At 41.3% G+C, this 26,459-nt stretch overlaps 1 protein-coding gene across 1 annotated transcript in view; it reads left to right on the forward strand.

Annotated features, from left to right (window-relative positions):
- Positions 1 to 10,501, forward strand: part of pex7 (peroxisomal biogenesis factor 7) — an 82,379-nt gene extending 71,878 nt beyond the window's left edge. Inside the window, exons 10-11 of the mRNA XM_060820575.1 lie at positions 1,578 to 1,677; positions 9,348 to 10,501. Coding sequence (XP_060676558.1) covers positions 1,578 to 1,677; positions 9,348 to 9,410 — 163 coding nt within the window. The 3' untranslated portion in view covers positions 9,411 to 10,501. The remainder of the gene's footprint in view (positions 1 to 1,577; positions 1,678 to 9,347) is intronic.
- Positions 10,502 to 26,459: the final 15,958 nt, after the last annotated feature.

A 26,459-nucleotide genomic window follows, 5' to 3' on the forward strand; every position in this document is an offset into this window, starting at 1 on the left:
CCACTGCCACCCTGCCCCCCCCCACACAACCGCCCCCATTATAAAGTAACTTCATCAATCAGACTATATACTTTTAATTCTTAATGTCAGATTATATGATAAAATGTAATGAGGCAAGAATCCACATAAATTGATGAGGATTGTAGTCGGATGGTAAATGCATATAAGTCCTTAACCATTGAACTTTCAAATTTCAGTGATGACAGGTGTTCGGATATCTACTAGTTATTCAGTCTTCATTCAGGGAGCCGTGACAAAGCAGCCTGTCCCACTCTGTAAAGCAAATTTTTTTTTTGGATCTGGTCCATGTAAGAAAGTGCATCATATACTGTTGTACTTAGCAGAATTGAAAAAAAAGTGCTTATCCAGCTGGTATATAATGTAAATGAATCAAAGAGAAAAATAAAGTAAATTAGCCAAATGCAAACAGGGAAAGAAAAGTCGTCATGAATCTTAGCGATGAGTCAAGATTTTGAACTTCCAGTCTTTGGTTCAGAAAAGCTCAAAGCAGAAAAATGACAAATGGATACCCTGTACTGTCAACTCTTCAAGGCAGTCCACACCAATGTCTGGGGACTTATGCCAACCCCACAAAATGATCAAGCAACAACCTAATACAGTTATACAGATTGAATTGTATCTTAAATCCAATATCTCAGCCTTCACCGTCACCATTCTTGGTTAGTTCCAGTCCCAACACAGCAAAGGGCAGTGATACAATGGTGTGCAGTTGAGAGGTTGTTGTCCTGGGAGTCCTCAACATTTGCTGTGGACCCATGAAGTCCCATAGCATCAGGTCAAATATGGGCATGGATGCCTCATAGCCCACTGCGCTCCCTCGACAGATGAATCACTTTTCATTACTTGGAAAACGCACCAAAGGCACAGAGTGTAACCTGTGTGGGGTACTTCAAGATCATTGCTAAGAGTGGTTCGGTTGTAGTATCACTGACCAAGCTGGCTGCAGCCTGAGCCCTGTCAGATTGGGCCTGTGATAGGTAATGAGCGAATCAGTAGGAAGGTACAACACATTTTGCCCTGTTTTCACCAACCTATGTATCACAAACCCATCTGTCTGTAATAATATTGGTAGGAGTGACCACTTGTGAACGTGTAATGTGAGGCTAGATCGATGTTAAATAGCAGAAGTAATTTGATATTGGGTCTGAGAAAGGGTCACTCATCCTGAAACATTAACTTTGATTTCTCTCCACAGAAGCTGCAAGACCTGCTGAACTTTTCCAGCAATTTTTGTCTTTAATTTACAGCAGCTGCAGTCCTTTTGGTTTTAACTTGAGTGAAATTTTTGCTATACAAACTATTTTGTTAAATTCTACATTACTTTGAACTATTTAAAGTACTGTACTATTTATTTTCTTCGCCAAACTGAAGTACTTGGATCTTTTGTTTATACATATATGCCTCCTTTGGGCATCTATACCAGTTGGAGCTTTAATACTGGAAGAATTAGTATTGCATAGGTCAGATTCTTCATTGGAGTGCTGTATCGTAACATTAAACTGCGATTTTACGTCCATTCAATTACTTTAATTGCATTTGTTTGCTTTCCTTCATAGGTTTTGGGATGTTTCCAAGCCTGATTCGGTTCTTGAAACAGTGGAACACCACACAGAGTTTGTATGCGGCCTTGATTTCAGCTTGCATATTCCCGGTCAGGTATGTGACTAGCTATTTCCACAGTTGATTGAAATTAGTTAATACAAAAGCTATAAACATGTTCCAGATCCATGGTTTGGAACAAATAACAGACCTGGAATGCTTAGGAAAATCGCATCATGAAATGCTATCAAGCAGCTATTTTATTCTAGCTTCCCCTTCTAGTACTCCACAGCTAACTATAATGTTCTTCAGATCTTGCCTAATTAGTGCCATCAACATAAAACAACAGGGGATAAAATGAATTAAATGTCCTGCGGAGGTTGCTCTTGCATGTTTGATTTACTGAAAAACCATCAAAGCTTTTTTTTGCTAAGACAAGCTGTTTTGTTGTGAAATATTGTTAGTTGCTTCATCAGCTTAACGGTAATTGCACTGCCTGATGTGGCACTGTGCCATGCAGACCAGAACAGTTGAAGGCTTGATTTTTAGTTGGTGATGAGATAACCGACCTCAGTTGGAGTAGCATATTGAATTAGTAGAGGAATGAGCCCTGGTTTCTACTCTGAACATCATTCATCAATTTCTGCTGGAAAATAAGCAAGAAAAAAACTATTGTATTTGACTATGGTGCATGCCACAATCAAACAACCTCCCAGCATTTGCCAACTGGGCTCTTGTGAAAGATTTTTATTTGGGCAACGCAGTAAGGTCCTTCACTGCAGCGAGACCCTTCAGAAGAGAAATAAAGCCACCTGGCCAAAAAAGGGATCCTTTTGTAATGTGTTTGTCAATAGCATTTTTCTGACTGATAACCATATTAGCTTTTTAAAAGGGAATGCTTGAAATAAACAATCTGTTCAGTTTAGAGCAGGTGCACGACAATAATCAGCCATGCTTCATCTCAACTGGATCATAATGAATACAAAGATATGAATAGGTGTCAGGCCAGTGTATGTACTTGACAGGTGAAATATGACTGTATGCAAAAGAGTAACACTGTTGCTATAAAGAAAGTGCAGCTATACTGTTGATTTTGTTTTATCAGTTGTACATGAATAGGGATTACATAAGATTTTCATGCTTAGTTGGAAAATTAGTCTTTTCATGCTCTGAAAGCAGAAATAACACTTCTACCTGTACACCAACTCTCTTGTTTAACCAGGAAGAAATAAAAGTTAATGAATTATTGCTTTAATCGATGCTTGATTTATAGATTGTCTCAAGGGTGCTGTGAAAGGTCCCTTGCGGCTGATGCTGAAGTACGGTGATGAATTGGAGACAGCAGCCATGGAATCAGAATTGAATCAGTTAATGGATCAGATGTAGTGCCTTAATGAATTAATGGAGATCTTACAGTTGGCAATATTCACTTGAGACTTATCAAAATGAACAAACGTGATTAAGAAAGCGTGGGTGGTTAGATTTCATCGCCTGTATGTCATTCAGTCTACAAAAGCAGGCAAAAGGGTAGTGAGCTGCTGCAATACGGTCAGGAAACTAGTGAAGAATGCAAATAATGAAAGGATGCAGTTATTTTGTATTTTTTTTAAAATTTGCTTATTTCTAAGGTTTTTAAAAAATCCATTTTATGATGAGAGGGGGATGGGTGTAAGATTGAGACAGTTTATTGAAAACCTACTCTCTGGCAGAATGAAAATTAGTTGATTGAACTCAAATCAGACATTTAACATGTTCCAACTTGAGCATTCATCTGAGCTAACATTTAAGAGGGGCATCAGCATCTCAATGTCTCCAGTTTCTTCACACCTGAACAAGAGATTTGATTAGACTGTGTAAATATTTGGACTTCAAGGAACTTAAATGTTGTGTACACTTCTGAATAATGCTCCTCTTATTCTCAAGTAAATGTAAAAAACTTGTTGGATTAGAAATTATAGTAACCAAAGCTATTGTGAAGATGAGGCAAAATCCGCTTTGGTGATAAAATATTAATTACCTTTTGGCAGGGGTGGTGGTGGCTGGAATATCTCCTATCCTTATCTAATTCCAGGCTTACACTAACTGTCCTCTGAAATGGGAAGCCACTCACTTCAAGTGTAATTAGGGATTGATGAAAAACGTTAGCCTTGCCAACGATGCCCACATCCTGTGATAGAATAGAGAAAATTGCTTCTGTTGGGGTGGTTAAAGTTAGTTCTCTGCAGGAATTCAATATTGAAATATGATGCAGTAACCAGGGAGCAGACTCATGGAAGAGAGGCAATCTTGGATATGTTCACTCTTGCTGTAGAAATACAATGCAGGAGCAGCAGGATGAGCAGGCTAATAATAATTCCTTCCGTGATTGTATTTTTATATTAGCTGATAAGATGTTTAATCAGATTGTAGAGCTCCCATAACCCATGTAAGGATAAACGTGCTGCTGAGCCAGTATTTTGGTCTCTGTTCACAGTGACTGTTTGAAATTGGGATTTCAGTCCCGCACCCTCTAACTTATAGGTAAGAGTTCTACCATTAAAACAAAGGCTTGCCACTTCACACTTAGCAAGTAAAGATCGTTTACATTTTAAACATAAGTTCCCTTGGAAGTTCTTCAGATTTATAGACTTTAGAGGGCAGAGTTTTAATAGCAAGAATGGAGAGCATTTCCATTCAGTCTCCTCTTAATCCTGTTTGCATAATTTATTTAGTTTTTGCTCATAACTAAAGTTTCTCATCTCTTATATCTGCTCAGTGTATCTTTTATGCACCATGTTCATGCTCTTGACTCATTCCAAAAGTAAGATGCTATAAACCCCAATTCTGTCTTATAATCCACTCATGGATGTGCATTGATTTAGCATTCTGTTTTTATCTTCTATATATAATTATGCTTTAGAAAATTTGTGATCCAATCAATTTTTTTTTCAGCTTCATTAATTGAGCACTCGTACTTTTAAAGATTCTGGTAGCAAGCCCTATGTTTCTGTGTTTCTATGTCTAGTGCATTTCACCACCACCAATATAAGCAATTTTTGCACATTTCTACCTCTCAAAATGTGTCACCTTACAATTTTCATATTAAATTTGATTTGAGATCTATCTGCTCAATCTACACTGACTCCCAAGGATTGTTTACACATCCCACCAATTTATCTTTTACTGAGGGCAGCCTGATGCATCAGATTTTTTCAATTCATTATGTGTATAAGTAATATAGAGTCATAGAGATATACAGCATGGAAACAGACCCTTCGGTCCAACCCGTCCATGCCCACCAGCTATCCTAACCCAATCTAGTCCCACCTGCCAGCACCCGGCCCATATCCCTCCAAACCCTTCCTATTCATATACCTATCCAAATGCCTCTTAAATGTTGCAATTGTACCAGTCTCCATCACATCATCTGACAGCTCATTCCATACATGTATCCCCCTCTGCATGAAAATATTGCCCCTTAGGTCTCTTTCATATCTTTCCCCTCTCACCCTAAACCTATGCCCTCTAGTTCTGGACTCCCCAACTCCAGGGAAAAGACTTTGCCTATTTATCCTATTCATGCCCCTCATAATCTTGTAAACCTCTATAAAGTCACCCCTCAGCCTCCGACGCTCTAGGGAAAACAGCCCCAGCCTGTTCAGCCTCTCCCTGTAGCTGAGATCCTTCAACCCTGGCAACAGCCTTGTAAATCTTTTCTGAACCCTTTCAAGTTTCACAACATCTTTCCAATAGGAAGGAGACCAGAATTTCAGGCAATATTCCAACAGTGGCCTAACCAATGTCCTGTACAACCGCAATGTGACCTCCCAACTCCTGTACTCAATACTCTGACCAATAAAGGAAAGCATACCAAGCGCCTTCTTCACTATCCTATCTACCTGCAACTCCACCTTCAAGGAGCTATGAATCTGCACTCCAAGGTGTCTTTGTTCAGCAACATTCCCTAGGACCTTACCATTAAGTGTATAAGTCCTGCTAAGGTTTGCTTTCCTAAAATGCAGCACCTCGCATTTATCTGAATTAAACTCCATCTGCCACTTCTCAGCCCATTGGCCCATCTGGTCAAGATCCTGTTGTAATCTGAGGTAACCCTCTTCGCTGTCCACTACACCTCCAATTTTGGTGTCATCTGCAAACTTACTAACTGTACCTCTTATGCTCGCATCCAAATCATTTATGTAAATGAAAAAAACTAGAGGGCCCAGCACCGATCCTTGTGGCACTCCACTGGTCACAGGCCTTCAGTCTGAAAAACAACCCTCCACCACCACCCTCTGTCTTCCACCTTTGAGCCAGTTCTGTATCCAAATGGCTAGTTCTCCCTGTATTTCATGAGATCTAACGTTGTTAATCAGTCTCCCATGGGGAACCTTGTCGAATGCCTTACTGAGGTCCATATAGATCACATCTACCACTCTGTCCTCATCAATCTTCTTTGTTACTTCATCAAAAAACTCAATCAAGTTTGTGAGACATGATTTCCCACGCATACAGCCATGTTGACTATCCTGAATCAGTCCTTGACTTTCCAAATACATGTACATCCTGTCACTCAGGATTCCCTCCAACAACTTGCCCACCACCGAGTTCAGACTCACTGGTCTATACTTCCCTGGCTTGTACTTACCACCCTTCTTAAACAGTGGCACCATGTTTGCCAACCTCCAGTCTTCCGGCACCTCACCTGTGACTATCGATGATACAAATATCTCAGCAAGAGGCCCAGCAATCACTTCTCTAGCTTCCCACAAAGTTCTCAGGTACACCTGATCAGATCCTGGGGATTTATCCACCCTTATCCGTTTCAAGACATGCAGCACTTTCTCCTCTGTAATCTGGACATTTTGCAAGATGTCACCATCTATTTCCCTACAGTCTATATCTTCCATATCCTTTTTCACAGTAAATACTGATGCAAAATATTCATTTAGTATCTTCCCCCGTATTCTGTGGCTCCACACAAAGGCTGTCTTGCTGATCTTTGAGGGGCCCTATTCTCTCCCTAGTTACCTTTTTGTCCTTAATGTATTTGTAAAACCCCTCTGGATTATCCTTAATTCTATTTGCCAAAGCTATCTCATGTCCCTGTTTTGCCCTCCTGATTTCCCTCTTAAGTATACTCCTACTTTCTTTATACTCTTCTAAGGATTCACTCAATCTATCCTGTCTGTACCTGACATATGCTTCCTTCTTTTTCTTAACCAAATCCTCAATTTCTTTAGTCATCCAGCATTGCCTATACCTACCAGCCTTCCCTTTCACACTGACAGGAATATACTTTCTCTGGATTCTTGTTAAAGATTTCCCATTTTCCAGCCGTCCCTTTACCTGCGAACATCTGCCTCCAATCAGCTTTTGAATGTTCTTGCCTAATACCATCAAAATTGGCCTTTCTCCAATTTAGAACTTCAACTTTTAGATCTGGTTTATCCTTTTCCATCACTATTTTAAAACGAATAGAATTATGGTCATTGGCCCCAAAATGCTCCCCCACTGACACCTCAGTCACCTGCCCTGCCTTATTTCCCAAGAGTAGGTCAAGTTTTGCACCTTCACTGTTAGTTACACCCACATATTGAATTAGAAAATTGTCTTGTACACACTTAAGAAATTCCTCTCCATCTAAACCTTTAACACTATGGCAGTCCCAGTTGATGTCTGGAAAGTTAAAATCCCCTACCATAACCACCCTATTATTCTTACAGGTAGCTGAGATCTCCTTACAAGTTTGTTTCTCAATTTCCCTCTGACTATTGGGGGGGTCTATAATACAATCCCAATAAGGTGATCATCCATTTCTTATTTCTCAGTTTCACCCAAATAACGTCCCTGGATGCATTTCCGGAAATATCCTCCCTTAGCACAGCTGTAATGCTATCCCTTATCAAAAATGTCATTTGCCCTCCTCTTTTGCCTCCCTTTCTATCCTTCCTGTAGCATTTGAATCCTGGAACATTAAGCTGCTAGTCCTGCCCATCCCTGAGCCATGTTTCTGTAATTGCTATGATTTCCCAGTCCCATGTTCCTAACCATGCCCTGAGTTCATCTGCCTTCCCTGTTAGGCCCCTTGCAATGAAATAAATGCAGTTTAATTTATTAGTCCTCCCTTGTCCCTGCCTGCCCTGACTGTTTGACTTACTTCTGTTCTCAACTGTACCCATCTCCGATCTCAGATCACTATCTCCCTGAGTCCCACCCCCCCACCTTACTAGTTTAAATCCTCCCAAGCAGTTCTCGCAAACTTCCCTGCCAGTATGTTAGTCTCCTTCCAATTTAGGTGCAATCCATTCTTCTTGTACAGGTCACCTCTACCCCAAAAGAGATTCCAGTGATCCAAAAATGTGAATCCTTCTCCCGTACACCAGCTCCTCAGCCATGCATTCATCTGCTCTATCCTCTTATTGCTGCCCTCACTAGCTACTAGCACTGGGAGTAATCCAGATATTACTACCCTTGAGGGCCTCCTTTTTAAAATTCTACCTAACTCTCTGTAATCTTCCTTCAGAGTCTCAACCTTTTCCCTTCCAATGCCATTGGTTCCAATGTGGACAATGACCTCCTGCTGGCCCCCCTCCCCCAAGAGAACATTCTGCACCCTCTCTGAGACATCCTTGATCCTGGCACCAGGGAAACAACACACCATTCTGCTTTTTCTCTGCTGGCCACAGAAATGTCTGTCTGTACCTCGAACTACTGAATCCCCTAACACAATTGATCTCTTGGAAGCCAACGTACCCCTCGTTGCATTAGAGCCAGTCTCAATACCAAAAACTTGGCTGTTCGTGCTACGTTCCCCTGAGAATCCATCACCCCCTACATTTTCAAAGCAGCATTCCTGTTTGAAATGGGTATATCCACAAAAGACCCCTGCTCTAGTTGCCTACCTCTCTTACCCTTCCTGGAGTTAACCCATCTATGTGACTGTATCTGAGACTACCCCCCGCCCCCCTTCATATAACTGCCATCCATCACATACTGTAGCTGTTGCAAATTTCTCATCGCTTCTATTTGTCTCTCCAACCGATCCACTCGATCTGGTAAGATTTGCATCCAACAGCATTTATGGCAGATATAATCCGCAGTAACCCTTAAACTCTCTTTAAACTCCCACATCTGACAAGAAGTACATATCACTGCAAAGGCCATTTTTGCTCCTTCACAATCTACAGACCCAGAAAATAACAACGTTTTATTCCTTTACAAACACTGCCCCAGGTTAAATTAATAGCTACGGCTTATATTTTAAGTTTAATCAAGAGACTCGTCTCCAAAAACATATAATCAAGAAAGAGTCCACTGTACCCATTACTGCAGCCTTTCTCTTGAACAGACTTAAAACAACAATTAACTTATCTGATTCTGTGTTGTGAACTTCACCCAACAGTTCTTCCAAGATTAGTTGTGAATTTCACTGTTTGTTAATTTTCCCAGATGCACTCCGATGTCTAGCGATACACGAATTCAAACAAATTATAATGCAATGAGGAATCAGTTCTGAAATGCTTAGTATTGCTTCTCCATTGATAGGCTAATCCAATAGCGAGCATTACACATGGCGTCATGAAGGATTGAAATTAAATGGATTTTTTTTCAGTTTTGTTTACATTTCTTTTAGCATTCCAAATAATAATGTAATTTTTACTTAATTCTTCTAGTTTTTTTTAACCAATCTAATAGTAAATTCTGTTTTTTGCCATCTTCATGGCCTGATTTGGTGTTTCATTGAATGTTTTTAGTTGTGTAGTATCTAGAGATCTGCTAACTCCTGGTGTTTGTAATGCTTTCAGGTTGCAGACTGTGCTTGGGATGAGACAGTGAAGATCTATACGCCAGCTTGCCTTACAGTTTAGAGATTAAACTTGGCATCACTGGAAGAGTTAGGACAACAGCTCCTGAATGAAGTGCTCTAGGTTACTGTTTGATTCATTTGTGTATATATGCAACGTTTTAGAATTCATATAAAGTGAACAGGTATGTATGGTGAACTTGTAAGCTCTTCACCAACTTAATATAAAGTGAAATGTACAGTTGGAATTTTTTTTATTGTTGCCTTTCATTTGAAGGCGATGAATAATTGAAAGCTGTTGTATTGTAGGACTGGCTAAAACAATGCAGCAATACTATTTTATCTCCTCACTTGACAGACTGCTTGGAAAAGTGGGTGCAATTAAACTTGGTAGTTAATACATCTATTTTTAATAATAATTTATGTGATTTATGACCTTGTGCCTAACCATTGAGAAGTTTGGAAATGAAACAGTTGGACTATACACTGGGAAAATGTTTGAATGCAAGATGACGTTTCACTCATACGTTTCACTTCCTGTTTGGGTTTTGACTCTTATCTGCTCAAGGTATATTTATATTCCTCCCCTTCCCTGGGGACTGGAGTCTACAATGGACTAGAATGTGGCTTTTCAGCCTTGTGAATTGTTTGATGGGAATCTTCTCTTTTCTGACTGCATGGACCTGAAGTGAGTTTCAACAGATTTACTCCAGACCTTGATGGGTTAGGACTGTAAAATAAAACCCTGCCGCACATTGGTACTATCATGACAACTACACTTTTGATGTGAGAAATTGAAGAATTCTGGTGAAGTGGAAAGTGCCTTTGTGGGAGGAGCTGACCCACGTTGTGAAATGGATGACCAATTAATCTGTTTTTTGACAATATTGGCTGAAGGAGGAGCTTTGACCAATAGGCCAGGAGATCCTTGAAAAGTAATGTCAGAAGGTCCACTGAAAGACAGAGACAGGTTTAACTTTCTGAAAAATATTCCTGGAACAACTTTATAAATTAAAGCTGTTTACAGGAATAGACAGGAACTTGAACAAAGTAGAATTTCTGAACACTTTTTGAAATTTTAAAATAATGAAATTAATTTTAACTCTGCTGTAGAAAGAGCTGTTCATTTTTCAGAATATTTGGATTATTTTTGACTTACTGGAATTACATGTATTGTCTTTAATTGTTCATCGCGTCATTACGAAGTATGTTTATATGTTTTAATAAATATGTTAAAGTTACTCTCATTTTCAAGCCAACTAGCTCTTGTTATATGTCATCAACAAAAACAATTTGTATTTGTTCTAATGTTTAATTTATGTAAAAAGATGTATAGGCAAAAGAGGGCATATTGGCCTAGCTATTGCTGGATTGAAGCATCCCATGGTAAGCTGTGTTGGTTAGGCTTTTTCCATGCTTTTCAAAACCTTCAAAAGTTTTGCCCTGCAAATTGCTGATCTTACATGTTTCAATTAAGTCACCTCTGATTCTTCTAAACTCTAAAGGATACAGAACTGGCCTGTATAGCCTTTCCTCATTAGGCAATCCATTTATTCCAGGTATTTGTCCCATGAACCTTCTCTGATCTGCTTCTAACTGATTGATCGATAAAGGACCGGGAATATAGGAGAGGAAATGGAGTGAAAATTAATCAAGTCGGGTACAGAAAGGAAAATGAAAGGAGGGCAGGAATGTCTTGGGAGAAAAAGTGAAACAAGGAAAACTGGAAAGGAAAATTAAGTCATTCTAAATTTGTTGAACCTCTAGCAATTAATGACTTCTAACAGGAATGAAACTCCAGTTTAAGTTGTCCATGTCTTGCAAGGGATGACTCAATGGGTGTTTTAGCAACATAAAGGCTACTTGCATTGTTACAAACTCACCCTAATTGTGCTGTAGTAAATTTAATTGGTGTTTCTTGAAACCCACTAGGCAAGTTAAAGGTAAGCTAATGCTTTTTGGAGGGAAGGAGGAGAGTAATGTAAATTATCCGGAAACTTACATTTTGAAATTCAGCGAGTTCTTGTCATATTAATAACTCACTGTGTTATTTTGGCAATGATAACTGGGGCGTTAGAAAGGGTAAATGAAGAGAAAGAAAAGTTTGTATTTTATGAAGAGCCTTTCATAACCTCAGGACATCACAAAATGTTCAAACAGCATTGCATTCTTTTGGAAATGCAGTCACAGTTGTAATATGGATATCATGACAGTTGGCTTGCACACAGCAAATTCTCACAAATAACCATGTGATAATGACTAGATAATCTGCTTTTGTGTTATTTATTGAGGAATAACTATTAGCCAGGAAATTGAGAATACCAAATTCCTCTTTGAAGTGTTCCAGTGGGATCTTTCACATCCACCTGAGAAGGCTGTGTCATTAATTAAAAGTGAAGAGTACACTGACCGTTGTGCCTCACCATTTCCCACGCCACCACAAATGTCTAAGCTCTCAAGTGAACCAGCAGGATGTCCAATTTATATGACTGACTGTTATGCAGTACAAAAGCAGTTCGGACCAGGTTTCAGTATTAATAGAAAATAACCATGTTAGTAAATTGCAGAGAAGAGAAAGTACTTCTCCTGTACAACTATCTGACTTAAATGACTTCAAAAGCCTCAAATACACATATTCATCATGCTAAGATAGAGAAATTATGGATGGAAATGAATGCAGACAGGTTAAGCAAAATTCCAAATGACAGAAGTTCAGAATTCAAGGATGGGTTAAATTGTGTCCCACAGTTCAGCTTGATTTTTAGCACTGATGACATGCAACTGTCTATAAAGCAATGATTCTATAATGAATCCTGTGAACACAGGTCATTTCTTTGTTCGTATATTTCATTTTAATATATCTTGGTTTTTCTGTCTTGTTCCTCACACTGAGGGAGAAATGTATAAGCTGTAGCTCAACAAATCAGAGGACTGTCATCAAGCAGAATTCCCTTAAGTCAAAGACTATTAGTGCAGCTCAATCTCAAAAAGTGCCTCTGACTGCTTCAAAATTGTCTTGAACAGCTAAAATATGCATTACATTATCCTATTTGTTTTTTTAAAGTTGTAGAACTCCTAGCATTTAAGCTAAGTGGCAGTACAAATTCAGTTTCACTGTATAGTGTGCAGAAAAGAAAAATGCGTGGTCTATTACTTGCTTCCATCCTTAAAGAAATGTACTGCTATTTTTAAGTACATTTCATCGGGTAAATATAACACAAAAACAATACAACACAAATCAAAATATGTTAATTCACCTCTTAAGGGATTGAGGAGCTGAGGGGCTTGGGACATAGGGCCAATAAAATGAAGACACAGCCACCAATAATTCAGTTTAGAAATGAATGGCACAAGAGACCAGAGTCAGCGATCTGAGGAGTTTAGAGCTGGGGTGGAGTAAGGACAGAATGAACATGGATTTATGACTTTGCTTCTCTCTAACTCTGCATGTTCTTCAATGTCATGTAGGGATTTGAACATGATCAATGCTTAAAACCTGAGGTTCGTGAGCATGCAAGGTAGGTCTGCAAAAACATAGGAGGTGGGTAAACAGGGTTTGGTGCAGAATAATATGTCTGAGGATTTGAATGGATGAGGATAGGCAGTCAGCCAGCACTGCATTGAATTTACTGGGTTTATTTTTGATAAAGGCTTAGAACACAGGACTGAATACAACACAGGTTGTGAATAGTCTGGGCAGCCCGGTCATGGAGAGGGTCTGTGAATATGATTGTAATATGATTATGATGGCTTAAATCTTCCAAATGATTAACTGGAGAACCTTAAAACTCAAGCAGGACTAAAAGTTGCAAAGTTATCTTGGCAGGATTGAAATAGTGAAGTATTTATGTGAATTAATGGAAAGATGCCAACCGTGTCAACAGTGACTGCATGGGAACCTACTTTGTGCCATTGGAATGAAATAAAGAAATGGCAAAAATGGAGAGTGTGGATAAATCTTTGTGTTCTCTAGAGGTGACAATTCAGAAAGCCGTCGCTGGAGATGTTGGATAGGCAATAGTGTTCAGATGTAGGGGTACTGCACCTTTAAGGCAGTTAAAAACTAGCAAGGACTTAGAGAGGCACATACTGTAAATTCTCCAGTATTCTGTAACATTTGGTCCAACAGCTAGCAGTACTTGGGTTGCTATGAGACAAAAACAAATTTAAATTTGGCCAATCAGTTTAAATTATTCCCAAAATATCAAACTCCAATCAAGTTTGAATTTGGTATTTTGATAATATTAACATCAGTGAAATGATCCGATGCTTTGCGGTATAAAACTGATAAAAAATTGAACAATTGGGGGAAATCTGCCAAGGCACCAACACATGCAGAATGCCCACTTCAAGTTACTTTTATCTATCAACAACCTGTGATAGAGAAACCCTAAGAAGAAAAGAAGACAGAGGAAGACTCAAAGAGAATATTTGACAGCTGGCTGGTTTTGAAATTTGAATTTTTCAGTAAACCTTAATCGGCGGTTTTATCAGGCTAGTATTATAGAAGGGAAAGTAAAAGATAGGTTAGAGAAAGGAGTTGTAAATAGTTGTTTATTAACATTCTATGTTAGACTTAAAGAATAAAGTTCTTAAATTTTTTAGACTTTAAATAGTGACTTTTGGGATAGTTCTTGGCCTCTCGAATTTTCACAGATAGCCCACAGGATAAATCTTTTCTGTGTGGCTGACCTAAATTAGCAGGGGGCTTTAACTCGTGTCCTAACAACAGTGAAACAAAGCAATGTGAACCCCATTGACCTGGACAATGTGTAAAAGCTAAGAAATACTGGGAATACTGATTAGGGCTGTCAGCATTCTTGGAGAAGCAACAGTTAACATTGAACATTTTGTCAGAGCTGACTGATTACCTTAAATTGTTTGGTAGTATAACTGCACACACTTAAGATTGTTTAGGAATGCTGCTCAATTGTGGAATCATATCTTAGGGTCATTAGAGATGTACAGAACAGGAACAGACCCTTCAGTCCCACTTGTCCACACCAACCAGATATCTGAAATTAATATAGTCCTGTTTGCAAGTCTTTGGCTCATATCCCTCTAAACCCTTCCTATTCATCTATCAACCCAGATGCTTTTTAAATGTTGTAATTATATCGGCCTCCACCACTTCCACCAGCAGCTAATTCCACACAAGCTCTGCCCTCTGCATAAAAAGGTTGCCCCTTAGGTCTTACAGTAGATGCTTTCTTTTGAGCTTTGCGTGAATGGGCTGGTGACTACAGTCAGTATTCTGACTGTTATGAGCAACTGAATGAATTTGCTGTTGGATATGATCAGCCAGTTGCTGAGATGGAAAGCCTGTGTAAGTGGTATCATAACCCACACTGATATTAATACACAATATTGCCCAATAGCATGGTAAATAGTGTGTCTTTTTGGACTTCTGCTTGTGGAAAATAACACTTACATAGTCACTGCATAGGATTAATGTGAAACAGCTTGCTTAACTTGTTCAAAACTTTTGAGATACTTTGCCCTTCCACAATAATTTGCCGTCGACCTTTTAGGTTCAAAGATGGCAGATGATTTGGCTTGCAGTAGGCAGTAGTGGAAAACTCATGAGTGGATTTCTCTACCAGCATGTCAACGATAGGGAGCATATCAAGTTTCTCATATTGAGACTGGCTATAATGCAACGAGGGGTATGTCAGCTTCCAAGAGATCAATTGTGTTCGGGGATTCTCTAGTCCGAGGTACAGACAGACGTTTCTGTGGCCAGCAACGAAAAAGCAGAATGGTGTGTTGTTTCCCTGGTGCCAGGATCAAGGATGTCTCAGAGAGGGTGCAGAATGTGCAGAGGGTACAGGGGGAGAGGGGCCAGCAAGATGTCATTGTCCACATTGGAACCAACGATATAGGAAGGGAAAAGGTTGAGATTTTGAAAGGAGATTGCAAAGAGTTAGACAGGAATTAAAAAGGAGGTCCTCGAGAGTAGTAATATCTGGATTACTCCCGGTGCTGCTAGCTAGTGAGGGCAGGAATAGGAGGATCGAGCAGATGAACGCATGGCTGAGGAACGGATTCACATTTTTGGATCATTGGAATCTCATTTGGGGTAGAAGTGACCTGTACAAGAAGGACGGATTACACCTAAATTAGAAGGGGACTAATATACAGGCAGCGAGATTTGCAAGAGCTGCTCAGAAGGATTTAAACTAGTGGTGATAGTGAGGAAAGAGATCAATCTGAGACTGGTACAGTTGGGAACAGAAGCGAGTCAAACAGTCAGGGCAGGCAGGGACAAGGTAGGAATAATGAATTAAACTGCATTTATTTCAATGCAAGGGGGCTAACAGGGAAGGCAGATGAACTCGGAGAATGGTTAGGAATATGGAACATGGGACTGGGATATCATAGCAATTACAGAAACATGGCTCAGGGATGGGCAGGACTGGCAGTTTAATGTTCCAGGATACAGATGCTACAGGAAGGATAGAAAGGGAGGCACGAGAGGAGGGGGGAGTGGCATTTTTGATCAGGGATAGCATTACAGCTGTGCTGAGGGAGGATATTCCCAGAAATACATCCCGGCAAGTTATTTATGTGGAACTGAGAAATAAGAAAAGGATGATCACCTTTTGGCATTTATTTTAGACCCCCCAATAGTCAGAGGGAAATTGAGAAACAAACTTGTAAGGGGATCTCGACTATCTAAGAAAAATAGGGTGGTTATGGTAGGGGATTTTAACTTCCCAAACTTTAACTGGGATTGCCATAGTGTTAAGCGTTTAGATGGAGAGGAGTTTCTTAAGTGTGTACAAGAAAATTTTCTGATTCAGTATGTGGATGTACCTTCTAGAGAAGGTGCTTTTCCAGCACCACACTAATCTAGAATCTGGTTTCCAGCATCTGCAGTCATTGTTTATACCTACTAGAGAAGATGCAAAACTTGACTTACTCTTGGGAAATAAGGCAGGGCTGGTGACTGAGGTGTCAGTGGGGGAGCACTTTGGGGCCAGTGACCATAATTCTATTAGATTTAAAATAATGATGGAAAAGGATAGACCAGATCTAAAAGTTGAAGTTCTTAATTGGTGGAAGGCCAATTTTGACGTATTAGGCAAGAACTTTCGAACGCTGATTGGAGGCAGATGTTCGCAGGTGAAGGGACGGCTGGAAAATGGGAAGCCTTCAGAAATGAGATAACAAGAATCCAGAGAAAGTATATTCCTGTCAAGGTGAAAGGGAAGGCTGGTAGGTATAGGGAATGCTGGATGGCTAAAGAAATTGAGGGTTTTGTTAAGAAAAAGAAGGAAGCATATGTAAGGTATAGACAGGATAGATTGAGTGAATCCTTAGAAGAGTATAAAGAAAGTAGGAGTATACTTAAAAGGGAAATCAGGAGGGCAATAAGGGGACATGAGATAGCTTTGGCAAATAGAATTAAGGAGAATCCAAAGAGTTTCTACAAATACATTAAGGACAAAAGGGTAACTAGGGAGAGAATGGGGCCCCTCAAAGATCAGCAAGGTTGCCTTCGTGTGGAGTTGCAGGAGATGGGGGAGATACTAAATGAGTATTTTGCGTCAGTATTTACTGTGGAAAAGGACATGGAAGATATAGACTGTAGGGAAATAGATGGTGACATCTTGCAAAATGTCTATATTACAGAAGAAGTGCTGAATATCTTGAAACGCATAAAAGTGGATAAGTCCCCAGGACCTGATCAGGTGTACCCTAGAACTCTGTGGGAAGCTAGAGAAGTGATTGCTGGGCCTCTTGCTGAGATATTTGTATCATCGATAGTCACAGGTGAGGTGCCGGAAGACTAGATGTTGGCGAAAGCAATGCCATTGTTTAAGAAGGGTGGTAAAGACAAGCCAGGGAACTATAGACCAGTGAGACTGATGTCGGTGGTGGGCATGTTGGAGGGAATCCTAAGGGAGAAGGTGTACATGTATTTGGGAAGGCAAGGACTGATTAGGGATAGTCAACATGGGTTTTTGTGTGGGAAATCATGTCTCACAAACTTGATTGAGTTTTTTGAGGAAGTAACAAAGAGGATTGATGAGGGCAGAGCGGTAGATGTGATCTATATGGACTTCAGTAAGGCGTTCGACAAGGTTCCCCATGGGAGACTGATTAGCAAGGTTAGATCTCATGAAATACAGGGAGAACTAGCCATTTGGATACAGAATTGGCTCAAAGGTGAAAGACCTTTGATGGAGGGTTGTTTTTCAGACTGGAGGCCTGTGACCAGTGGAGTGCCACAAGGATCGGTGCTGGGCCCTCTACTTTTTGTCATTTACATAAATGATTTGGTTGCGAGCATAAGAGGTACAGTCAGTAAGTTTGCAGATGACACCAAAATTGGAGGTGTAGTGGACAGCGAAGAGGGTTACCTCAGATTACAACAGGATCTTGACCAGATGGGCCAATGGGCTGAGAAGTGGCAGATGGAGTTTAATTCAGATAAATGCGAGGTGCTGCATTTTAGGAAAGCAAACCTTAGCAGGACTTATACACTTAATGGCAAGGTCCCAGGGCCCTTTATATCACCTGTCTGCTGATCCAGACTGAGACCTGCTGGATCCTAGAGATTAATTCCAGAGCAGCCAACTGTCTCCTCTTTCCTGTGCGCTCAAATGCATACCTCAGGCCACCAAAGGTCCTCAGGCCTCTGGACATCTCAAATGGATCTTGGTCTGTTTCCCTTGCTTAGTATGTTTATATAAATTTGTCTTTACCCAGCAGAGGCAACAGTCACTAGGTGAACGTATCTAACACGTGACTTCCACACTTCTGCGTCCATATTTTACCATATGTTTCAAGACCCTGGAGAGACGTCCTGGTACAGGATGTGGGTCTCTGCATAGGGTCCCTGTAAGAACATGAGGAACTGCTCCAAGAATTATTAGCACTGCTCACCCACAGTAGTCGGAGATCAAACCCAAAAAGAAATCCTAACACACTCTAACCTGCCTGGAATGTGTGGCAAAGAACTATTTGGGAATGGGATTGTTTCCTAAAAGAGTACCCTGATATCTCTTAATGTTCATCAGGACAACAATACTTCAGTATGTTCAGATAACACAGGATGTTTACTGAGGATTTGAGCCTCTCATGACCCCCTTTGTATGCATTTTTTATGAAAGGCACTCTCAGGGAGTGGAGGCTCTTGCAGGAACAATTCGTGCTACAGCTGTAAAGAGGATAGCATTAAATATACCGGGATAATCCTTCTCCATGGAAGTAGGTTCCAGCAATATATTATTTTTCAGGAAAAGCAAAGGCCATGGATTCTCACACTTAACATTTACAGAATGGTGTAAAATGCATGGGAAAGATACCTATCAGCTACATACTGAGCCACTGTCTGTACAAGGTTGTACTAGGTCATAGAGGTTGCAAGTTTGGGAAGATGCTATCTAAGGAACCTTAGAGCATTGTTGTGGTGCACCTTGTGGATGGTTTTCGTTGCTGTTAATGTGCAGCAATGAAAGTGGTCCGGGGATGTGACTGTGGTGAAGGGAGTGAATGCCAAATATGGTGATCAGGATGCCAATAAAGCAGACTGCTTTGTCCTGACTGGTGTCAAACTGCTCGAGTGTTCTTGGAGCTGCATCCATCCAGGCAAGTGGGGAGTGTTCCATCACATTTCTGACTTGTGTCTTGTAGATGGTGGACAGACTCTGGGGAGTCAAGAGGTAAGTTACTCACCGCAGAATCCCTAGCCCCTGACCTGATCTTGTAGCCACAATATTTATGTGGTTGGTCCAGTTCAGTTTCCGGTGAATGCAAACTCATGGGATGTTGATAGTGACGGATTCAGTGATGGTATCCCAGAGACTCCATAGCCAAATAAGAGTGAAATGCTGATGAATTGGCCAGAGGCTTTCAAGAGAATGGGCAGCTGTGACCATGGTTCAGGTTTCTGTTTGTCCACAGTAACCCACCTGTCAGAATAACCTGACTATGAAAATGCAGAGGGAGCACCTTTGGATTCAAGGAATGAAGCCATGGATTCCTTCCAGTATGTCCCCAAAACAAGGAAGACATGTGGGTACATGACTAATTACTGCGGTTCCAAAACCATTTGGAATCCCAGACCATCAATCAGTTATAATTTTACAAGGAATACTGGACGTCAGAGGGGAAATGGTCTGACATAGAGAACAGTGTGGTAACCTGACATAACAGAACTACACGATTGAAGAGATGGATCACTAAATTGGCTGTACATAGTACAATCCAGGCCCGAAAATTAATGTCCCACCAGAGTCCCACATAAAGGAAACAAGTGGTCCATGCAAGACCTCCAAATTGATCACATTGGATCCCTGCTTTACAATGAGTTTGCACCAGTAGTAATAGATAGTAAGCAAAGCTCCTGCAAATCAACTGCAAGGGCTAGATGAAAACAGTTTCACTGATCAGTGAATGGGGAATGATTAGATTAGATTCCCTACACTGTGGAAACAGGCCCTTTGGCCCAACAAGTCCTCACCGACTCTCAGAACAGCAACCCATCCAGACCTATTCCCCTACATTCACCCCTGACTAATGCACCTGACACTATGGGCAATTTAGCATGGCCAATTTACTTAACTTGCACACCTTTAGAAGTACCCGGAAGAAACCCACGCAGGCAATGGGAGAATGTGCAAACTCCTCACAGACAGTTATCCAAGGCAGAAATTGAACCCGGGTCCCTAGCGCTGTGAGGCAGCAGTGCTAACCACTGAGCCACCGTGTTGAATCTTCTTGAAATTGTTGTTATCTCACAACAACCAATTTAACATTATCTGCCGTGCTTGTATTATGGCTCTCCAATGCTTGCTAGAAGCTATTCTATATATCTATTTGCAGAGTACTTGCCAAGCAACAGCATCCTTTTTGTCTGTTGTATAAATTGCTATTCCCTTTGAAATTTGGTCTTCTTACACCTGTCATGATAAATGTGAGACTAAAACTTCAATACTGTGTCTCTTTTTCAGAAATACTCAAGAATAAGGTGATGTAGTAAAATTATCATCTAAAATTAATTCACTACTGTTTGATGTTGCCAGCCAGATTGGAGGTGCAGATTAGTGGTCGATTATACAGCTTTAAATAAGGTAACGTACAGAGCAAAACCACAAATTTTCACAGCCGTTCCCTCTGGTATCAAGTGAGTGAAATATAAATCTTGTACTAATCTAGCAAATGGCTTTTGGTCATTTCCAATTAAAGAGACTGTCGAAAACAAACAAATAAAACTGGATTTGATAGATATCATGACTGCTGGAACAGATTCCCCTGAGATTTTAAAACTGCCCTGCTTCTTTTTCCCTCATGTCTCTGATATTTTAGAAGACCTGCCTCACATTAACATGTGGGTGCACGGGTATTTTTAACATGGTGATTCCCAAGAGCTCTGATATTAATGCATGTTTATTCAGACTTAGCTTGAAGCTACTTAACTAACATTACATCTTTCTTTTCCTTGCCCGATCAGTATTCTGAAAGTATAATTTTCTCCAAGATGCCCTAATCCATTCTTCAGTCATTCCCCATATTCCAGCTCCTTCCCAAGGCAGCTTCCTAAGCAAACATAGAAGGTGAGCCATCATTTACCCCTCAGTATCCCCTGTCTTTTATTGTATCATAGACATCCTTTATCCTTTGTCTCCTCACCTCTTACTCAAAAGCCAATTTTATCAGTTCTGACAGAAGGTCATAGGTTTTAAATCTTAACTTTGTTTCTCGTTTGTAAGTTGTTGCTTCACTGACTGAGTATTTCCAGCATTTTGTTTATTTGAAACCATGTATTAGTTTGGAAAGATGTGGTACTTGTCGGCAAACAAATAACTTGAAAGAGTGAAGGTTTAACTCAATCCTATAAAGAGAATTTAGCCACCATTCAATACCCAACACTCTAAAAACCTACCTTTTCTGTTTAAAACTGCTGAATTTTGCTGGGTCCTTTCGGACAGCCATTGAGCTCTCATCACCTTTGCATTCTAAGATAGGCAAAGTGAGAATCGGATTTATGTTCTCATCACTTCATTATTTAAAATTATGAATAGTTTCAAATGTTTACAGCACTGTGGGAGGCTACACCGCCCATGAAATTCACACCAGTCAATAAAGACCTGACTGCACTAATCCCCCTTTCCAGCTTTTGGCCTATAGCCCTGGAGTCATGACAAAGAAAGTGTATATCTAAACACTGTTTCAATATTACAAGAATTTCCGACTCAACCATTTTATAGGCAGTGAATGCTATACTGTCATCACCCTCAAAAATATTATCCTCAACCTTTCTCCTTGGCTACTATCTCTAACCATAAATCTATGACCCCTGATTATAGACCCTCCATTCATGGAAAAAGTGCCTTTATGCTTTAGAAACTCACATTAATCTGTGCAGTTAGTGATCCTGTACAACAAGTTACAACACTGACTCAAGCAACAAACAGGACTTACTAATCATGAAGGGAAATTCCATAAAATCTAAGCTGCTGTGGGGAACATCCTCCATTTGGGAATGGTTAGGTTATTCATGCAAGCAGACATGACACTGGGACATTGAAGAGTTTAACAATCTTGCAGAGTAGTAGGCAAATGTTCAGTTTATATGACATCTCAGTTAAGATAGACCTGCAAGAATTAGTGTTATCACAAGGTAGATAGAGCTGCTACTTTTTTTTTATCCATTTCTGGGACTTGGGCATTGTTGGCTGGCAAACATTGATTGCCCATCCCTACTTGCCCTTCAGAAGATGGTGGTGAGCTGCATTCTTCAATTGCTGCAGTCCACTTGCTGTGGAAAGATCCACAATGCTGGTAAGGAGGGAATTGCAGGATTTTGACCCAACAACTGTGAAGGAACTGATGTGTATTTCCAAGTCAACATAGTGAGTGGCTTGGAAGGGAACTTGCAGACGGTGATGTTCTCAAGTACCTGCTGCCCTTGTCCTTCTAGATGGAAGTGGCCATGTGTTTGGAAGGTGCTGTTTAAGGATCTTTGGTGATTTTCTGCCGTGCATTTTCTAGATAATACACAGTGCTGCAATTGAGCGCCGGTGGTGGAGGGATTGTATGTTTACAGGTAATGCACCAATCAAGCAGGTTACTTTATTCTTAATGGTGTCAAGCTTCTTGAGGTTGTTGGAGCTGCACCCATCCAGGCAAGTGGAGACTATTCCATCACACTCCTGATGAAGAACTGTTTTGGCTACATGACCCAAGAAAAGAGAATCCACCAGGATAGCCATCGCATTACTTTTATTTGAAGAACACTATACTAACAATGTGCTAGTGAATTGCCCAATGGAAGATCAGTGCAACAAATGAGGACAACTTGCAAAGGAAGCTCATGAGACTGAGGATAGACACCTTGTGTTTCCAGAACACCATTGTGTAAGTTGACAATGACTAGACATAGTTAAAACATGTTAACATAGTGAGTAATTGTGAACTATGTAATTTACCTGATGAGTCATCGCTGCAAATCCCTAAACTTGGCCAATTAACCAATTAAAAAAACTTTATTGATTTCATTAGACCACTTTGACCATAAATAGTACTAGTTTGAGTCAATGAATGCACTTTTACCTGCTGGTTGGCTCCCACAAGCATTGGATAAACACACTCATTAATGTTAATATTTCCATTATTTCTGTAACTAATGATCCAGAATGCTACACTTCAATTAAGATGGAGCTTTTGTCTCCAACACCTTAGCACCTTTTGTCTCCAGCAATTGTGAGCAAAGATAATAGGATCAGAACACAGTGATCCATAATCTTTGGGATTGCTGAAACCAAGAAAGAGGAAGTAGATAATCTATTAATCAAACTTTTGTGAACCATGTGAATAAGTGGTCCCTAACAAACAGGAAATCCAACTATCACTCAATAATCCACCATAGCTTAATAATGTACCTTCATCCTCATCAGGAACAGCATCTCCTAAAAATCCATGTTATTTAATCAAAGATGCATACACAACTCAACCCTTATTCTTTTATTGCCTCTACGCTTCCTGACTCCTGATCCGATAGCAGCAATTACATATAAAAGAAGAAGTAATGGACTAGATACATAAGATTAATCAAAGAATAAGTGAGACAAACTTTTAAAACATTCACCAACAAAATATGTTTCGCTCTCAGCGGTAGAGTGATTTAAGGAAATAATGGCAAAGACCTAATTTGCAGCATAAAGGGATTAAAAACCTGATCAATTTCGATGGATGTCCAAGATAATGTGGATCAGTATACCAGAGAAGCAGATTCTGAGAAAGCATCATTAACTCTGCTTCCCTCTCCAGAGTTGCTGCTCGACCTGCTAAGTTTCTCCAGCACTTTCTGTTTTTATTTCAATAAACTGTCATTTCACTTACAGCACAGAGATCTCATGATTACCAAGTCCTCTCCTTGGCCAGACCCACTGTCCTCCTTGGTCTGATCTGATGCTCAAATTGCTCCGATTCCCTCTCTGGGCCATGGTTCAAACCCAATCCAGCTTCAGCCTCAACCATAGCCACTTACTCAGTCTTGGCGCCCAGTGCTCAAGCCCTGACTCTCTCATCTGCCCATGATTCTTGACAGCTTCTCAGCCCCCACTCTCCCCTCTGCTTATTTCTCTGACTTTTTTATTGCTGGTGCAAGTAATCATATATCACTTCAGTTCAGCATCGTCTCATTTCTTTGCACCCGTTGACAACATTATATTGGATTTTCACATTACATTCAGGCTCTTTTATTTCATTCATAGGATGTGGGTGTCACTGGTGAGCCCATCCCTAATTGCCCTTGAGAATGCAGTGTTGAGCTGTGTTTTTGAACCTCATAATCCATTTGGTGTCAGTAGATCCACAATGCCATTAGGAGGGAATTCCAAGATTTTGACACAATGACACAAAAGGAAGGGTGATATACTCCCCAGTCGAGTCTGTGTTGCTGGGAAAGCATAACAGGTCAAACAACATCTGAGGAGCAGGAGAATTGACGTTTCGGACACAAACTCTTCACCTGGAATGAGGCTGGTGAGTCAGGGCTGAGAGATGAATGGGAGGAGGGTGTGGAGTTGGAGGGAAGGTAGCTGAGAAAGCGATAGGTGGATGAAGGCGAGGGAGAAGATGATAGGTCAGAGGGGGGAGTGATGGTTGGGTCTAGAGGCAGTGCCAAGTTGGAGGATATGCACTGGGATAATGTGGGGGGAAGGGAAATGAGGAAACTGTCAAAATCCACATTTATCCTGTGTGATTGCAGGGCCCCAAGGTGGAATTTGAGGCGTTCTTCCTCCAGGCATCGGGTGGTAATCGTTTGGCGGTGGAGGTGGCCTAGGACCTGCATGACCTTGAAGGAGTGTGACGGGGAGTTGAAATGTTCAGCCACGGGCTGGTGGGGTTGGTGGGTGCAGGTGTCCCAGAGATGTTCTCTGAAATGATCTGCAAGAAGGTGCAACGGATGCAGTAGATGACATTTCTGGTGGATGTGGAAGGATCCCTTGGGGCCTTGGACGGAGGTGAGGGGGAGGGGTGGGTGCAGGTTTTGCACTTCCTGCAGTGGCAGGGAAAGCTGCCAATAGTGGGGTGTGAGCTGGTGGGGGATGACGAGGGAGTCGCAGAGGGAATAGTCTCTCTAGAACGCTGATCAGGGTGGGGAGGGAAATATATCTTTAGTGGTGGGGTCCAGAACATTGAAAGGGGTGGGGACAGAAATATATCTTTGGTGGTGGGGTTTGGAACGCTGATAGAGATGTGGAGGGAAATTTATCTTTGGTGATGGAGTCCACAACATCTCCACTTCACGCATTGCCACCCTTCAACCCCATCCCTCCCAACGCAGCAAGGATAGAACTCCCCCGGTCCTCACCTTTCACCTCACCAACCTCCACATACATCCCACCATCCTCCATCACTTCCGCCACCTCCAAAAGGATCCGACCACCAAAGACATATTTCTTTGCAGAGGGAATGGTCTTTCCAGAATGCTGATAGGGGTGGGGAGAGAAACATATTTTTGGTGGTGGGGTCCATTTAGAGGTGGCGCAAGTGGCGAAGGATGATGTGATGTGTGCGTAGGTTGGTGTGTTGGCATGTGAGGACCAGGGGGTTTCTGTCCTTGTTGCATTGGGAGGGTTGAGTTTCAAGGGTGGTGGTGCATGAAGTGGAGGCATTCTGGACCTCACCACCAAAGATATATTTCCGTCCCCATCCCTATCAGTGTTCTAGTCTTCCATTTTCTCCATGACTCCCTTGTCTGGTCCACACTCCCCCACTCCTGACAGCTTGCCTTGCTATTGGAGGAAATGCAAAACCTGTGCCCACACCTCCCTCCCTCACCTCCATCCAAGGCCCCAAAGGATCCTTCCACGTCCACCAGAAATTTATCTGTACCTCTACCAATGTCGTCTATATCTATTTCACCCGTGTGGGTCTCCTCAACATCAAAGAGACAGGACGCCTTCCTGCGGATCATTTCAGAAAACACCTCTGGGACACCTACACCAACCAACCCCACCGACCCATGGCTAAACACTTCAACTCCTCCCCCCACTCAGTCAAGGTCATGCAGGTCCTGGGCCACCTCCATCGCCAAACTGTTACCACCCGATGCCTGGAGGAGGAACGCCTCATATTCCCTCTTGGGACCCTGCAACCACACAAGATAAATGTGGATTTCAACAGCTTCCTCATTTCCCCTCCCCCTACATTATCCCAGTCCCAAGCCTCCAATTTGGCACCACCCTCTGAACCTGTCCATCACTCCCCCCTCTGACCTATTGCCTTCCCCCTCACCTACATCCACCTACCGCTTCCTCAGCTATGCCCCTCTCCCCCCACCCAACCCAACCCCACCCCCTTCCCATTCTTGTTTCAGTCTCAGCCCGTAAGCCTCATTCCTGATGAAGGGCTTATGCCTGAAACATCAATTCTCCACCTCCTCGAATGCTGTCTGACCTGCTGTGCCTCTCCAGCACCACACTCTTGACTCTAATCTTGAGCATCTGCAGTCTTCACTTTCTCCTGATATACTTCCCAGTCAGGATGGTGAGTGGCTTGGAGGGAACCTGAAGATTGTGGTGTCCCCATGTATCTGCTGCCCTTGTCCTTCTAGATAGAAGTGATCTTGGGTTTCAAAGGTGCTGTCGAAGGA

Source organism: Hemiscyllium ocellatum, chromosome 3, assembly GCF_020745735.1.
Source record: "Hemiscyllium ocellatum isolate sHemOce1 chromosome 3, sHemOce1.pat.X.cur, whole genome shotgun sequence".
In the NCBI taxonomy this organism is placed as follows: domain Eukaryota; kingdom Metazoa; phylum Chordata; class Chondrichthyes; order Orectolobiformes; family Hemiscylliidae; genus Hemiscyllium; species Hemiscyllium ocellatum.